Below are 16,563 nucleotides of genomic sequence, written 5' to 3'. Positions count from 1 at the left end.
TCTTTGCTAGGTTTGGCATCTGCAATGCTAGGCTTTGGAATAGACGATCCAGGAACAAGTTTGGAGGAGCAGAGAATCCCACTCTACATTTGAAGACCTCTGGCGGCAAGCAATTACCTTGAGACTGGTGTAGTTTTAAAACCTGCTGGACCTGGCCATACCCAGTCTGAGTCACCTGGCCAAACACAGTCTGAGTCATGAGGCTGCTGTACCTGGCCACACAAAGTCTGAGTAATGAGGATGCCACAAGTTCAGGCAACAGGCTCACACGTGCCCCAGATTCCTTCACGAGTTCTAAAATAAGCATTGTCTCAAGTAAACATTCCTCAAAGGCAACAACAATCAGTGGCCCATGCTTAGGAGCACACTTTACTAAACCCCAGATGTGGGTTCTGGAGCATATCCAGGTTTTCAGGCCCAACACATGCATGCAACATTCATTAAAACATATTCAGTATGCTTTGAAGAGATGAGTTTAAACTATCTTATACAAACAGCCAGGTACACTCAAACTGAAGAACAAAACATATGTATGACATTTCCTGAAGCTTCTGAAGCAGAAGTTTGATTTACAATCTGTAATTTGAATTTCATACAGCATACATTTATTTATTCTAAACTGCTTTTAAATTTTTACCTGTAAATAACTTAGCTTAATCTTTTCCCTTTTCTGTACATACTTTTTTACATTTGTTTATGCACTTCATTTGAAATGCTTCACACAATTTCCTGCAACCCATTCGATTGCCTGAGTCTCTTTATTGTTCATGTCTGGTAAAATAACGATGCCTTTTACACTAATCATTTAGTAGCTTGAGAAATAGTACATAATATTTGCTATTGAGCATGTGGCCAGATAAATAAAGAAGTTTCAGATATTTAGCTGGCTGATGGGTAAATAGCAGAGAATGAGTATTAATTTAGCAAATAGCATAGATTTGGTACTATTACTGTTCGGGTGTTGGCCAGGTGAATAATCACTTTTTTTCTTTAGCATAAAGAAAGTGGTTGGTAATTGTTTGCTTTAGAAAGAAAATAACTATAGACTAAAAAGACACCAGTGCATTAGTTCAAATCTTTAATTTGTTTACGTCTGATGGCTTCATAAATGTACAAGTTAACTCATCAAAATTTACAAAAGAAAACATCAGATTTAAAACCAGTTAGAATTCACACATATCTCTACAAATAATGTTTAGGCCTTGGAACACATAGCATAGCTCTTCCAAATCAACAAACAATATGATTTTGGAATGGTGCCAAGGATTAAAATGTGAAACGTATACTAAGTATTCATTTACCAGAGCCTGTTGCATCTATAAAAATATACATGTACAAAATGTCTAGTTTGGTTTTACAAAGGTAGGGTCAAGTAATTGGGCTATAGTACAAAATATGAAGACACTCTTGTAAGAATTTGTACCTTTAGCCAAGTTCATGGTTCACGTTTTTGTTATAAAACATAATGCCTGGAATTGTATTAATTATATATGAAAAAATGTGTAACCTTATTTAAAAATAGGTGAATCAGCCCACCAACGTGTGAAGTTAGTGTAGGAAGGAACTCCCTTTAAGTATTTGAAACTGTTCATTATTTTCTATTAATGCTGAATGGGTTTCTTCATTTATTCCAACATTTGATATTAACTTTGTGCCAATGATACAGGATTAAAATAATTAATTTATTGTCAGATTTTATGGTTATCTTTGTTGCTTTCCATGAATATTTGGTACCTATTTCCACTGGAATCCATACATGAATGTATGCATTTCTTCATTCATTCCAATATTTGATGGAGGCTCGCATATTTTCAATGGTCCAAGGACAATTATAGTAACCTCATTGTAAATTATGTGAGTTAGAACTAAAGCTTTTTTGTATTTCTGTACTGAAAAAAGCTATTACAGTACTACATCTTCATCTAGTTTTCTATTGGACCTTGGTGTACACAAACGTATGTGTTTGAAAAGGCAGCACAAACACACAAAAGTAGTATGAGATTAGGTACTTGTCTTAAAAGCTAGAGAAGGAATTTGTAAAATGAGTTCCTCAGTGAGACACGGTAAAGAAGAAATAGTTTGATACTTGCAGGCAGAAACAAAACATTAATTATTTGAGAGGATGCATCTGGATATATTAGAGAAGGATTTACCTAGAGCTCAGTGAACATCTTCATCCATTAGTTGAACAGGCTAGAAGTAACAAGCATACTGAAAGGTAGTTTGTATGGGCCGGAAAATCCTTGTTGGCGTGGCTGTCTTTTTAGTCTATTTTGTCCCTTTTGTCTTTGTAAAGCAGAAATACTAAGTTGTCAGAATGTGTTGTTGGTTATAGCCTTATACAACATGGCAATAGCTGATCATTACATATTTTTCCATCATCTTTTTCTTTATTTGGCTACTTCTGCATCGCTTTGAATGAGGTATAATGTGTAATACATTAAAAACAGCACCACTGTCTTCTTGCTTGACAGTAAGTTTACTGTGTTTGCAAGAATGTGGAAACTGCTTCTATAGGCATTTGATAAACAAAGAGAGGCAGCCGCCCAGTAACCTTGCTTGAATGTCAGCGAAGATCTCACAGTTTGGTGGCAGGAGTAAATCACAATCCTGCAGGGTCCGTGTAAAAGCCCCAGCAGTGGCATGGCCAGACTTGGAACAAAGAACTGCAAGATGAAGACCAGACTATGATCCAGGATCTGAAATTTCATCCCAGTTCACTAGCTCATTCTGTTCTCCACTTTCTAAAGCATGTGAAGAACCTTCAAGGAACATCTCATACACTAGTAAATAAACCGTCCGCTCCTCTACTTGTCCTAAGTGGGACTTACAAAAACATTCTGTCTTGATAAATTACTCTTCATGACCCATTCCTTCCTCTGTACTACTTTCTACCATGCTGTTTTACTTTATGGCATGATGTCTGCTTTATAAATGCACATAAATACAATGGAAGATAACAAATCATGAATCGAGATGAATGTAAATTTACACTGCAATGTCTAAAGTATGCAAACTACTCAAGAGGAGCTGTGTATCTCGTGATGGACAACTAGGGGGGCCAAAAGAGTAGGGCATTCAATTTGGGCTTTTGAATGAATGTCCGGGTGCATAACTGTACAGGTGGCATATATTTGCTTCTGATCTATAAGTTATATAGATGTACATGTGTATGAGTATGTATTTAGACATGTAGCAGCATTATAAATAAGTCCTAATTTTCCTTAATCATGGTTCTTGAAGACAGTTTGATCGCTAATCCTCTTTGATGTGGATGACTGGCAACATGCCATTTTTGCTGCTTTTTGGAGTTTCGTACCACATACAAATGCTACTTCTGAGGGGTTAACTTCATTTTAAATTATCTGTTCAAGCAGATGTGACAGGGCCAAATTCGAGGAAAAAACTGCTGTGTAGCAGTTACAGTCTGTGGGGCACTTTTAGAATAAGGAGTCTTTCTTTGCTTTCCTGTGCTCCTTTTTGAGGCAATCTGAATGCTTCCCTCAAAATGGGAACAGGCTGGACATGTACTTTATATAATTAGGCCCAATATAAGGAATGAGTTAGGTGGAGGTCATAACTCCTCTTTCATTCTAAAAAAGGAAGGACCATCAGAAAGCCAATTTTCTGCCATCTTTATAGCTGAGAGGAGCGTGAGGTGCCTGGCTTGAACTGAAATCAATTTGATTAAAGGAGCATTTAATTGTTACTGAATCTTTGGTGAATGTATATTGTATAGTGTCCTACAGAGCAAAGTACAAGTTCCGTCGGCTCTAATATCAAGTCAGTAGCAGCCAAATTCACCACGTATATTTCAGGCTAGGTTGCATGACTATGCTTAGTGTTTCTACACTCCAATTCTTCACTAATTTGTAGGATGTTATGCCTTCCTAAGTGTGGTGTCAGCAGCGCTTATTGTTCTGTTTTCTAAATGCATTTATATAGCATATATTCCTGTTATGTGATTTTGCAATTACTGATAGATACACCTCTCCCATTGGACTGTTTCTTAAATGTGGTAGTAAATTCTGTATATTTACTTGAACCTATTACTTTATACTTTAGTTCATGTTCATGTTTGACTGTTTTTGGGTGGGGGCAATTAACACACACGATGCAGTGATGATGATAGAAGTGAGCAAGTATTGGTAGGAATTAAGACTTTTCTGCCAGGCCATAAAAGAGGTGCTGTACTCCTAACCATTGCCTTTCTTGACGATGATGTGAAGTTTATCTTTACTCGAGGGCATTTATGGAGGCAAAGTTTACAAACACTACCTTTGAACTTTTCTTTATGGAGGAGCATGTACTGGACAGTTCATATGTCCCCTGTCTGTGCTTGTTTTTACAAATGATCTTAAAGTAAATGATCATTATTAGACACACCATAAAAGGGATTTACAACAATCCCTAGACAGAGCAAAATGTATTGTGTAAATATATTAAAATGTATATGTAACATTGTTTACACGCACCTTGATTACATCAGGAAATAGCCAACAATGAAGTAATGAAAACAATAACTCAGAGGCAGCCTTCATTTACCCACTAAAAGAGAAATGTAATAACCTGGATAACAAATCTTTCTTATTACGTAATCTCTGGAAAAGGATTCAGGTGCTATGCTCTAAGCACAGTGCAAATGCATGAATGTGCAAGAATGACTAAACGGTGCTGGTAGCTGAAAAAAGGTATCAGGGAAACTTTATAAAGTGTTAATCCTTCTAGGTAGTCTGAACTGTCTACTAGATTTCTTTATGGGCAATGATTTTAGGGTGAGATATCTGTAGTTGTGAAACTATCTCAGAACATTTAGCAAACTACCTATACTATATGTCCAGAACTGAGCCTCTTAAAGGTATGTTATCAATATAGAGAAGTTGTTGATCTCCGAAGTACATTCAGAGGTGTGACATGTCCACTGAGCTATTTAGCCTTCATTGGAATTCACCTTGATGTAGCCTTCAAGAACAGCTTATAAAATGGTAGATTGTGTCTGAAGCCCAATTATGTTTGCTGTGGGTCCATAACTAGTCCTGGGGCTTACCCACATAACTTCTCTGTATGGTTCCTTTATTGTTCAGACCATAATGCCATAATCTAGTACTGCTGGACAGCTTTTCGAGGTACCACTTGCATCTTTGGGGAAACAAGAACTTGCTTGATGTATAGCAGTGAGACCTCCACCTTTAGAAATAACACCTGTGATGTTGATTATTTTAGCATCAAGTGGATCTGGTTTTTTTAAGGAACTTCTATAACAAAACGAGAAGCGTTAACTGTATGGAAAGGATTGTAGAATGGTTCTATAACATTTTTTTCTCAGTGTTATCCTCACTGCTAAGTAAAGCACTAATACTGATTTTTAGACACTGGCACACTTTAGTAAATGACTGATAAAGCTTTCAATATGCCTTCTAGAACCAATAAATACTATTATTTGATGTCAAAATTAATCGCTCATACATTCTATTTTGGACATGCAGATTTTCTTTAACTTTCGAGTAATTCAAAGTGATCTGGAAACCTGCATATTTGTCAGTCATTTTGGTTGCTGTATGTATTTATAGACAGCATGTTAAATACCAATACCTATTAACAGAAAATTAGGCTTATGGATATGAAATGTTATATCACATTTCCCTTTCTGAGTGCATCTTTTCATGTAGTCAGACGTCAATTCTGTGAAGGGGATTGTATAATTAGACTCAAAGACACACACTTCATGTAAATTAGAAGTCTTTCAACTTTAAATTCATTCACTAAAAACTGTGCAATTTATAAAGCAAAAGATTTACAAGAGGGATTCATATTTTCCCATCTTCTGTAATATTCTTTCGGTGGCTCCTTGGAAGGTTTTCCTCGGGGAACAATAAGTCTTTTTTAGCAGTCTCACAACGCTGGAAGTATTATTTTCCTGAAAGTCTCTACCTCACTATTTTGCTCCACAAGTGTTGATGTTTTTCCCGTCTGCAGCATCTTCCACCAGGGAGACATGGAAATCGGTGGACAGGGTGAAGTGCGATATGCACCCTACAAGGCCCCCCATGTATTGCCGGTTTGTATGCAGGGCTATCTCCTTCATTCCACCTACAGAGCAGAAAAAAACAGACAGTAACAACACTGAAAATATGACCATAGGTTTGCTTGTTGCAAATATTTTTATTTGTCCCTGTGTTCTCTGGACACATATGTCTGTGCTTCTAACTAACATGATATTGATAAAGAGACACACATATTGCTTTAAAAACACTACACCATGGCACGGTTACAGTCCAAATGCACCTCAGAACCCAGTTATGCCTCCAAATCACTTGTTAACTGTATTTTTCCCTTTGACCCTGCACTGTGCCCAATTGCCTTTCAGCTAGATTCATGCTATACATACAACACATATGTACAAGCAGTGTTCAGTTTGGGCCCGTGCTTGGCTCCGCTGCTTACTTGTAAAAAAACTTGCTTGTATTTATTAGAATGCGTCACATGGGGCAGTGTGTGATGTTTTCTAGCAAACCCGTTAGTGCAGCATGTAGCCATTTATTATAACAAAAAATGATAAAACTATGGTTTAAACCTAGAGTTTAAGCTGACAAGCGAAAGTACAGCTGCAGTGCACTTGTGCAAAATATTGTAGGTCCTGGTATTTTTGTTTCCTAATAAATCAGGCACTGTACACAAGTACATATATATTGAAGGCCTGGTTTTGTTTATCTCAGAATTTATCTGCGGTTGTGCATGTAAATCTACCTATTTTTAATATAGGATTTATACAGTTCAAATGCACGGAAAAGTGCATCTGTGTGCCTGCCTGTCTGTCTCTCTGGCTGTGTATCTATGCATTTGCTTTGCATACTTATGTACAACCCCCACTTCTCTACTGCTGTTAATATAACGTGTTTGCATGGACACATTTCAATTCAACATAGTAGTAACAAAGTTTCTTAGTCCCACAACTGGACGGACGTTATTTGACAGAGAACGCAGTGCGATCAACTTCATACTTACTTGCAAATATGTGGAATTTTGTAACAAGTGATGCAAACTAAAGCTGAGAAAGTTAACAATGTTTCTACACAAATTATGCAATAAATGCTACGTTGTTGCTCTCAGTCTGAAATATACTACTTGGAACATGGCTGCTTTAGGGCTTGCCATCTCAGTTTCTTCTGGTCTACTCATGCCAGTTTTAGGAAATATTAACTTTCGGTTTGGTTTCTAAGTCTGTAGCTTTATTATTATATTACCATTATAATAATCCATTTTTGGGTAAATGTGAACTTTCGCTCCTCAGTGTTGTTGGGGACCAAGATCTGGAATGCTTGTGTAGTGAAGAGAACTTCTCTCACTCTATGGTAGGATGGTATGCTCTGTTCCAGCAATTAGGTCCCCATTCTGGAATTTTATTACTTCCACATTTAGCAGGCATGTTTCCAAGCGGGTGCAGTCTCTTTTCCAATGATCCTGCCTCTCAGAGTAGCTCATGAACGTTTTGGCATTGGGACTCCTGTTTAGCTAGACTTTATGGCTATATGCATGCTAATCATTTATCTTGTTTACAGATTCCCCTAAAGGATGTATATATGATATGCCTTTGCCATTTATTGATACCTGACGTTTTACACTTTTTTGTACCTCCTTTTTTGTTATGCAGGTTCTTCAAAACAGACTGTTGTGTAAGTGCTGATCTTAAATAAACTTTGGGAATAAGGGCCCTCACGTGTGAAACACTTTTATGGTCACAAGGCATACAAATCTCAAAAACCCAGGCTTCGCACTTGCAAAAGTATGTTTTGTTATGTACAATCCTTTGACAAGTCATAAAAGTCTGGGGGTTTTGCAGACCCTAATGAATATCAAAAAGAAGGGGCATAAAAGAGGCATCCCATGCCTAATTAGGAGTCACAATGATACATATCAATGATTTGCAATAACAATTGCAGATGCAAACCACTGATTGGATATGGACACCTGACTTTAGGTGGAACAGTGTTCCTTTTGGTAATTGTGACTGCCGACCGTGGGGGCTCTGGAGGAGAAGGCACCTCAATGTCATTCCTGAAAGGACCTTTTCTAGGTCTGGCCTTTAAAAAAGCATTAGTTGCCTCGCCATACTTGTTTTTCCAAAGAATCAAGACATAAAACACATTCATAGATGGGCTTTGGGTCAGTGGTCTGCATCTATAGGTCAGTTAAACGTCATTCACATTTTGCATCCGCCCATCACAGTAGATAGCATGGGACAATGGATCAGCTCACTTTACCCACTGGCTTCCTTCACTTTTAGTGATTGCACAAAGCCTGTGTACATTATTCACCTAAAAGTAGTACCTTTCTCTTCACTGACAAACCTGGTTCAAAGTATTTTTATTTAATTTATTTATATTTACTTTAAATACAGGTTATTCATTTTGCCTGCACTTCAGGCATCCAGTTAGGTGGTAATTTATTTTCTGCCTTCTCTTTAGATTTAAGTGACATTATAAAATTGGAGGAATCTGAATCCAGCGGTGGGAGGTTGCTGTGCTTGCCGCCATTTGAAGTGAGTTGCAAAATGCCACCTACATAATTAATTTTTCCCAGGCAACAGGTTTGTGAACTTCAGCAATCCACATTTTGGGATGTGACTAATTACTGCAAGGAAGACAGTAAATGGGTGATTGGTCTGTATCCAAAGTGCCCAATGCAGGCCCAAAATGTTATGTTGCTCATGTACACAGCTTTCTCCCTCTTATGACCTCTTTGGTATTTTAGTGGTTTCAGTTGAAATTTTTGTCTGCAGTCGGGGTCCTTGACTTAATATCTGACTCAAAATGTATAATTAATTATGTATCAAATTGTATAGCAGCATGTTGGTGTGCAGGTTTGTATATTCTGGGACAGTCTCTGTAGAGGGTGGTCTGTGGGGTGGGGCAGTGAGTTTCCTTACACACACCCGATAGTGTGTGTAGTTGAAAGCTGTTGTCCATGAGCAGATCTGTGTATAGTTGTCTTACCCCAGTGTGTGAGATTTTCTAGAATGTATGGTGTAGGACACCCCATCAGAGGAGCTTCCAAGAATCCCTGGAGGTGCCAGAAAGCAGGGTGCTATTGATTCAAGTGAAATAAGTATGCTCAAACAATAAAGTCTGTTCCTCAAACTCAAAAGGGAGGTGCCTCATGGCTATATTTCTTAAGTGGCAGTTGGGTTCCGACTAAAACTACAATTTGTACTTGAAAATTTGTACTTTTTGATAAAACGATTTTTCCATTTGTCTAAGACCATGATAAAAGTAAATCATTGTCATCTTTAGGTGGACACTTACCAACATATAAGTCTCCATTGATATTTAACTGACGCATCATCCCCGGTGATTTTCCGGTCCGTGCACCATAATCGTCCACAGTTACTTTTCCTGATTGACCATCACTGCAACAGAAATACAAAGCTATTCATGACTGCTGGTGCACATGTTCTTTACATTTCTCTTGGTATCATAAAAAATAAATACACTAAGGAACAAAGTGAATGAAAAGGAAAACTACCAAGAGTAAATTCGAGTAAAATGCCAAACAATGGCATATTTACATGAGAAATTTAATTTTGTTTGAACTATTTCACTGCCACAAAAATGTATCACAACAATAAAAGTTTAAATCCAATTTAAGATGGGGGGAGTGGAGGTGGTCCCTAAATATTTGTGGCTACTATATCTACCTGGTAACTACCTGTGGTAACTAAAGTCAAAGATGTACAATAGTATAACTACATGAATTAGGACTAGTCGCTTCTGTTATTGGGAAACTCCCCCGGGTACTGAAAGCCCTGCTTCGGTTGTAATCATTCAGAAACCTAGAGGCAGATTTACCATTCTTTCATGCAAGCACGGCAACTTGCTGCGCTGCATTGTGTGACAGTGTACAGGGCAGAAATGCTCCATATTTCTAGAAATATGGAGTATTTCTGGTCTCGCATTGCACTGGTGCACTGTGTGCTGCCTAGCATACTGTGTGCCGGGAACGCCCATGCTCCACCCATGTAATGTCTACGCGACACAAAGTAAAGCAATGCAGCGGTATGGGTTGCCTTACATTACTTTGTGTTTACTAAACCATACAAAGCCACGCAAAGTGGCTTTGAGTGGCTTAGTAAATCCCAGTTAAGGTCTTTTGTTGCCTTATGATGACTTGCATCATGCAAGAACAACACAAGTCCTTAGTAAGGATGAATCTCCAGATTAAAGCACAAGATAGTATGGTAATGGGCTTCACTCAGGTTGAAATTGTGTCTCAACAGATGTCACACTTGATGTGTTCGTCTTGTCATCTGTTTTGTTATGACCTCAGTCCAAGTGCATTTTAAATGAGTCATAGTACATTTCTTCCATTGCTACAGGTCCAACTCCATCACCTGGTATGACGTTTGTATTATTAATACCATAACTAGAGGTAATCATAAATGTATAAGACACAACGGGCAGACATATTTTAATTATTGTCAATTTATAGCTTATGCTGAGGTATGGAGATCAAGGCTCAAATAAAATAAAAAGAGGTTCTTCAGAACGGAGGATTTACTCTCTGTTCTATTAGCACCTTAAAAATGCAACACAATTGCTTTTGTAGTACTTTTAAATCACATGTTTTTAGGTTACTTAGACACAATTTGCACTAATATGCGTCCACTGGGTACCAAGTTATAACATGGCTGCAATTGAAGAACTCAAACAGCCAACTGCAGTGCAGCTACAGCCGCAGCGGTTGAGCAAGGTAGGGCAGGCCATACAGATAAGAAGGAGTGGCAAACTTCATTCTGGCGCCTTTCCCTGAAGGAGAACATTGTGCATTTGCCCCGTCCTGCCTGCTTATTCAATAATAGGATGAGGCAAAGTGCTAACCTGCAGAGGACACTGTGCCAGGAAACCGCCAGAGGAGCAGTAAGTGAGCTACATGATGAAACCCAATCCAATCATCGATTTATATAGTGCTACTTATCACCCTGGGGGTATCCAGGCGCTGTGAGATGATGCTGCGGGTGGGAGGGTTCCTCCTGGATATTGCGAGGGTAGGTGTGGTTTGAACTTAGATGGGTAGTTTGTTCCAGTTGTTGGCGGCAATGTAGGATAAGGCAAGTCCCATGCTTCAGGTACGCTGGATTCTAGGGGTATATGTGAGAGGACAAGGTTGGCTGTTCGGCGTGCTCTGTTGGGCTGGTGGAAGGAGAGCCTGTGGTTGAGGAGACTGGGTCCAATGTTGTGGAGGGCTTTGAAGGCAAAGGTAAGAATGTTGAACCTGCATCTCTTGTGTACAGGAAGCCAGTGAACTTTCTCAAGGTGGGGGGTTCTTCCAGTTAGGTCCAGGATGAGTCTAGCTGCAGCGTTCTGGGTGGTCTGAAGTCTGTGGAGCAATGGTGTGGGGAGACCAAGTACAAGGCGTTTCCATAATCAGTCTTCTGGTGGTGATGGCAGCCTGTGTGACAGTTCCTATGAAGCATGCAGAGTTGATGGAAGCAGGTTGCTGTCACAGTGTTTACTTGTTTTCTGAAAGTGAGCTTGCTGCCTATGATGAAGCCTAGATTTTGGGCGGGTTTGTTTGCGGCCAGAAGTACTCCGAGCTCAGTGGGCTACCATGTGCCATTATAAGGTGATGGGTTGTTCCTGAAGATGATCACTTCTGTTTTCTCTGGGTTTAGCTTAAGGCAACTGTTTCTCATCCAGCCGGCTACGTGGCACATAGCCTTGCTCAAGTTTTGTCTGGGTGATGTGTGGGCTTCGAGTGGGGCATCTTTCAGCTAGGGAGAGGACTAGCTGCGCATCGTCAGCGTATGATATGATGTTGAGTCCATGGTGGTGCACTATCTCTGCCAAAGAGGTAATGTAGATGTTGAACAGGGTGAGCCTAAGGGAGGAGCCTTGGGGAACTCTGCAAATGATGTCCTTGGGTTCTGCCACGAAGGAAGGCAGGTGGATTTTCTGGGTGTGTCCTGTGGGGAAGGCCTGGATCCATGTGAGGGTGTTTCTCCTGATACCCCCATGGTGCAGTCTTATGGTGGGGGTGTAGTGGCTGATGGTGTCAAAGGAGGCAGAGAGGTTGAGTAGTACCAGAGCCATATTCTCTCCTTGGTCTAGGAGGATCCGGATGTCTTCTGTTGCAACAATGAGGGTGGTTTCTGTGCTGTAGTTGGAGAGAAAACCACACTGGGTGGAGTCCAGTAAGTTGTATTTTTCCAGGTGTCCCGAGAGTTGTTTGCTGATCGATTTTTCCAGTACTTTTGCAGAGAATGGGAGCAGAGAGATAGGTTTGGTCATTTTTGAGTTCACAGAGGTTTGCAGTGGGTTTTTTGAGGAGGGGTTTGACTTCAGCTTGTTTCCTGGATTCGGGTATTGGTGGCTGTTCTAATAAAGGAATTGATGATGGGATTGGGGATTTGGCCGATTTCCTTCTGGCCATGTTTAAGATGTGATGGGGGCAGGGGTCGGAGGGTGAGCCTGACTCGGTCGATGTCATGATGTCTGCCGTTTTCTGAATGGAGAGGGGCGACCAATCCATGATCAGGTGGGTGTGGTCTACCTCATTGTTGTGAGCATATGGTCGCCGTTGGAGGGTTGGTGAGGGAAGTTGCTGTAGATTTCAGTGATCTTGCTGTGAAAGTGTTCCGCAAGAGTCGCACGGTGTCTGGGACGGTTGTATAGTTTTTTGGGTGGCCCCTGGCCAGGAGAACTCCTTGACAATCTTGAAAACTCTTTGGGGCAGTTGTCGATTTCCCTGATGCGTTTGTTTCCTTGATTTAGAGGAGGTTTTTTTTTTTCAGATTCCTTGTAGATTTGGCGGTCTGCTTGGTCTTTGCTGGTGCACCATCATCTTTCCAGTCATTTGCAGTCTCTTTTAAGCATGCAGAGTTCAGGGGTGCACCATTTTGCTGGTTTGCTGGATCTTCTAGGGGTGGAGGTTGTAGTGGGAGCTACTTCATTGGTGCAGTTGAGGAGCCATTAACTTAGTATGTTGGAGTCTTGTTTGGGGTTGTCCAAGAGCGTGGGTCTTTTGGCGTGGAGCATGCTGATCCATTGTGTTTCTGTGTTTTTTTCCATCTGCGGGTGGGGGTAGCGGACGGGCGGTCATGGGTCTGAATTCATAGCTTATGGAAAAATGCACCAGGTGGTGGTCGGTCCATGTGAGTTCCGGGGTGTGGGAGAACAGGACAGGCAGTGATGGATGACAGGATGTGGCCCGCAGAGTGAGTGGGGGTAGTGACCAGTTGTCTGAGTCCAAAGTTGGCAAGGTTATCCAAGAGGATGGCAGAGTTAGGGTCAAGGCTATCGTCCTGGTGAAAGTTGAGGTCTTCTAGACCTAGAAATATGTAGTTAGTTGAGTCGATGGCCAGCTGGGTGATGAAATCGGTGAGGTCTTTGCAGAACCCGGGGCGTGAGCCAGGAGGTTTGTATGCAAAGGGTCCTCTGAGGAAGGTTTTGGCATCCATTGTTATGAGAATGTTGAGGTGTTCGATGAGGTGGGATGTACCGTCTTCGATGGAGGTACAAAAGATGTTTTTCTTGTGCACACTGGCAATTCCTCCTCCGAGCCTGTTAAGGCAGTCTTTGTATCCTTCTGGGGTGGCACATTCTATGTCTGGGTGTAAGCCATGTTTAAGTGATGAACATTACGTCCGGTCTAAGGGTGGTAGGAGGGTCCCATATCTCTGTGGTGTGTATACCAAGGGATCTTACGTTGATCAGTATGGAGTGCAGAGTTTTTCTTGGCTTACAGGGCAGTGTTGATGGGCTGATTGGAATTTCCCTGGAGCAGATGGAGCGGTATCAGCGGCAAGCAAAGGGTCCGTTTGTGTTTCTAGGGAATGTGGTGCCACAGCAGTTATCCTTGTTCTTGGGAGCCAGTTCCGGGAGTTCGGTGGCGGAATACTGGATGGAGGGAGGGCCTGGGTTCCTGGCTCTGGGCACAGTCCAGTTGTGGATTTGTGCTGACTGGCTTGCCTTTGGTGTGCCTTCGGAATGCCAGTGGTCCGAGTGCCCATAGCACCGTTGCGCAGCAACCGTCAATCAGTAGGTCCTGGGGAGGGGGCTGGGTGGGGAAAGCGGAGGGGCAGAAACAGCGGGAAAATCAGGTGCTGGGGTTGGGGGCATAAAGAACAGGTGCACAGAACAAAAGACAGACCAAGCCAAAGGAACAGCAGCGCATAGAGAGCGGAAAGGACACAAGTGGCTAGCACGTGAAAAGTGGCAGATCGAAGAGGACAGATGAAAAGCAGAAAACAGATGAAGCACAGGGGTACAGAGAATAGGGAGGACACACAGAAGACACAAGTGAGACAGATGAAACAAAGTGACATAACAGAAGAAAAAGCAGTGGGATAGATGAAATGCAGATAACAGCACGAGCACAGGTGGCAGAGATACCGGGGGCACAGAAAACAGGAAGGACAACCAGAGGAAAGCACAAGTGGCACAGAAGGAGAAAGAGGCAGTCAGAGAATGGAGTGAGGCACACCTACCGAGGCACACCTAGAGTGGAGCTCGGAGAGCTCAGAGTGCCAAGCAGCAGCGAGGGGGTAAGGTTCAGGACCTGCTGAAAGAGTTGTGCAGCCATCAAATTGCAAATCATATGATTTGCATTTAGTTGCTCCCCTTTTAAATAGTGGAGTCGTTGTGACATACAACTATCCGTGATATAATTGATTCAGCTACACAAAGTGTAAACAGTTTAGAAATAAATCACGTACCGAACAGCTTTCACTCTATGCCACCTTCCATCATTAAAGGATCCATTGACCAAAATGGTTGCAATGCCGCTTCCGAGGTTGTAGCTGAAAAAATAGAAAAAGGCACTGATAATGATGCCACTCATTTACATAAATGTTCATCAGTTCAATAACAAAAACATACAGAAATACCTGAAACCGAGCATCATCAGCTGACTGACTATGACCTGTAATGTTGTCCAGCATACAAAAATGAGAAATGGTGAAACTAAATATATTAGTCTTACAACAACTAGAGCGCCATTCTTCTTATTCATTCTGGACTTAATTTTGTAAAAACATGACATTGGCATGTTGATGCCTTATTTACTTACTCCAATTGTGTTACATTATAAAATGGAATGCTTAATCTGATATTACATGATTTATGAATGTATAAATGTAGATAGTGAAAAACAAATCAGAAAATAATCAAATCTTCATGCTTGGAAAAATGTCCTCCAAAAGTAGAGAAACAGCGAGTAGCATAAGATTACAAGTGAGATGTTTGCATTTGTAATTTACAATAGCTGTCAAATTGAAAGCCGAGCAACAGACACACTTCGTCCCTCACGGAAATGCACTTTACTTGTGACTTTGACTTCAGTTTTACAATGCCCCATGGATAAACCTAGACACCTTCAGCATTGACATATAGGTTTCCATTTCATGTCTTAGATAAAAGGGACAATGGTTTTGGAGTAATAGATGTACAAAGATCATACCTCAGAGGGACCACAAAGTTTTCAGAAAAACACAAGATTATGCGCCTCATTACAACCCTGGCAGTCAAAGACCGCCAGGGCTGTTCTGGAGTTTGTACCGCCAACAGGCTGGTGGTACAAACTCGGGGATTACGACCGTGGCGGAAGCGCCGAGGTCGCACCTCCGGGACGGGCGGTTTCCCGCCACATTGGTCCCGGCGGTTGTAATCCCCCAGGGCAGCGCTGCTTGCAGCACTGCCCAGGGGATTACGAGTCCCCCTCCCGCCAGCCTTTTCATGGCGGTAGGAACCGCCATGAAAAGGCTGGCAGAAAGGGGGGTCGTGGGGTTGCGGGGTCGCGGGCCCCTGGGGGCCCCTGCACTGCCCATGCCTTTGGCATGGGCTGTGCAAGGGCCCACCGCCACGGCCCCAGGGAGCTTTTCACTGTTGCACCGCCGCAACACCGCCGCAACACCGCCGGCTCCAATTGGAGCCGGCTTCCGTGTTGCGGCCGACATCCCCGCTGGGCCGGCGGGCAGAAACTTGGTTTCCGTCCGCCGGCTTAGCGGGGATGTCTTAATGGCCACCACTGGAGTGCGGCTGCATTGGCGGCCGCACAGCGGATACAACTTGCCGGGCGGCGGTTGCCGCCCGCCAAAGTTGTAATGAGGGCCTATATATTTAGAGATGAAGGGTGCCCAGTCCTGGTAACACAATTTCTGTCTTTAAAAAGGTATTGCTTTATGAAAGGTTTTTTTTTAACTTTAGTTATGTTCATTTGTCTATGTTCTATGTAGTGTATATTAATGTTTTCCAATTTTCCATTATCTGCATAATGTGACATGAATTGTTGTCCAACAACAAAAGTCAAAACACTCCAATGCAGAGAAATAACAAGTAGAACAGTTTGGCAAAAAAACATCGTTCTCATAGTTTTTTAAATTCTACTTTTTTTTTTTTAAATCAAATTGGGCATGCTTTGGCTTGATTTAGCAAGGACATGAAGAATAATGCAAGTGAAACCTTGTGGTAGCTGAGAATATTAATAGACACAGTTACTAAATACCCATGTACTGACGTAATGCGATGATCCACCGGGCATTGTTAAGATTGAGGAATTATGACTTCATGC

At 41.6% G+C, this 16,563-nt stretch overlaps 1 protein-coding gene across 2 annotated transcripts in view; it reads right to left on the bottom strand.

Annotated features, from left to right (window-relative positions):
- Positions 1-1,064: 1,064 nt before the first annotated feature.
- The window catches only part of EGFLAM (EGF like, fibronectin type III and laminin G domains), a 563,129-nt gene continuing 547,630 nt past the window's right edge, over positions 1,065-16,563 (bottom strand). For both annotated transcript variants that reach the window (XM_069221264.1, XM_069221268.1), the window contains 3 exons: positions 14,711-14,794; positions 9,303-9,406; positions 1,065-6,090 (listed from right to left, as the gene is read on the bottom strand). In XM_069221264.1, coding sequence (XP_069077365.1) covers positions 5,936-6,090; positions 9,303-9,406; positions 14,711-14,794 — 343 coding nt within the window. In that variant the 3' untranslated portion in view covers positions 1,065-5,935. The remainder of the gene's footprint in view (positions 6,091-9,302; positions 9,407-14,710; positions 14,795-16,563) is intronic.

This window comes from Pleurodeles waltl, chromosome 1_1 (assembly GCF_031143425.1).
Source record: "Pleurodeles waltl isolate 20211129_DDA chromosome 1_1, aPleWal1.hap1.20221129, whole genome shotgun sequence".
Classification (NCBI taxonomy): Eukaryota; Metazoa; Chordata; class Amphibia; order Caudata; family Salamandridae; genus Pleurodeles; species Pleurodeles waltl.
Note: the sequence above shows the minus strand (reverse complement) of the source record. Positions and strands in the feature narration are given on the sequence as shown.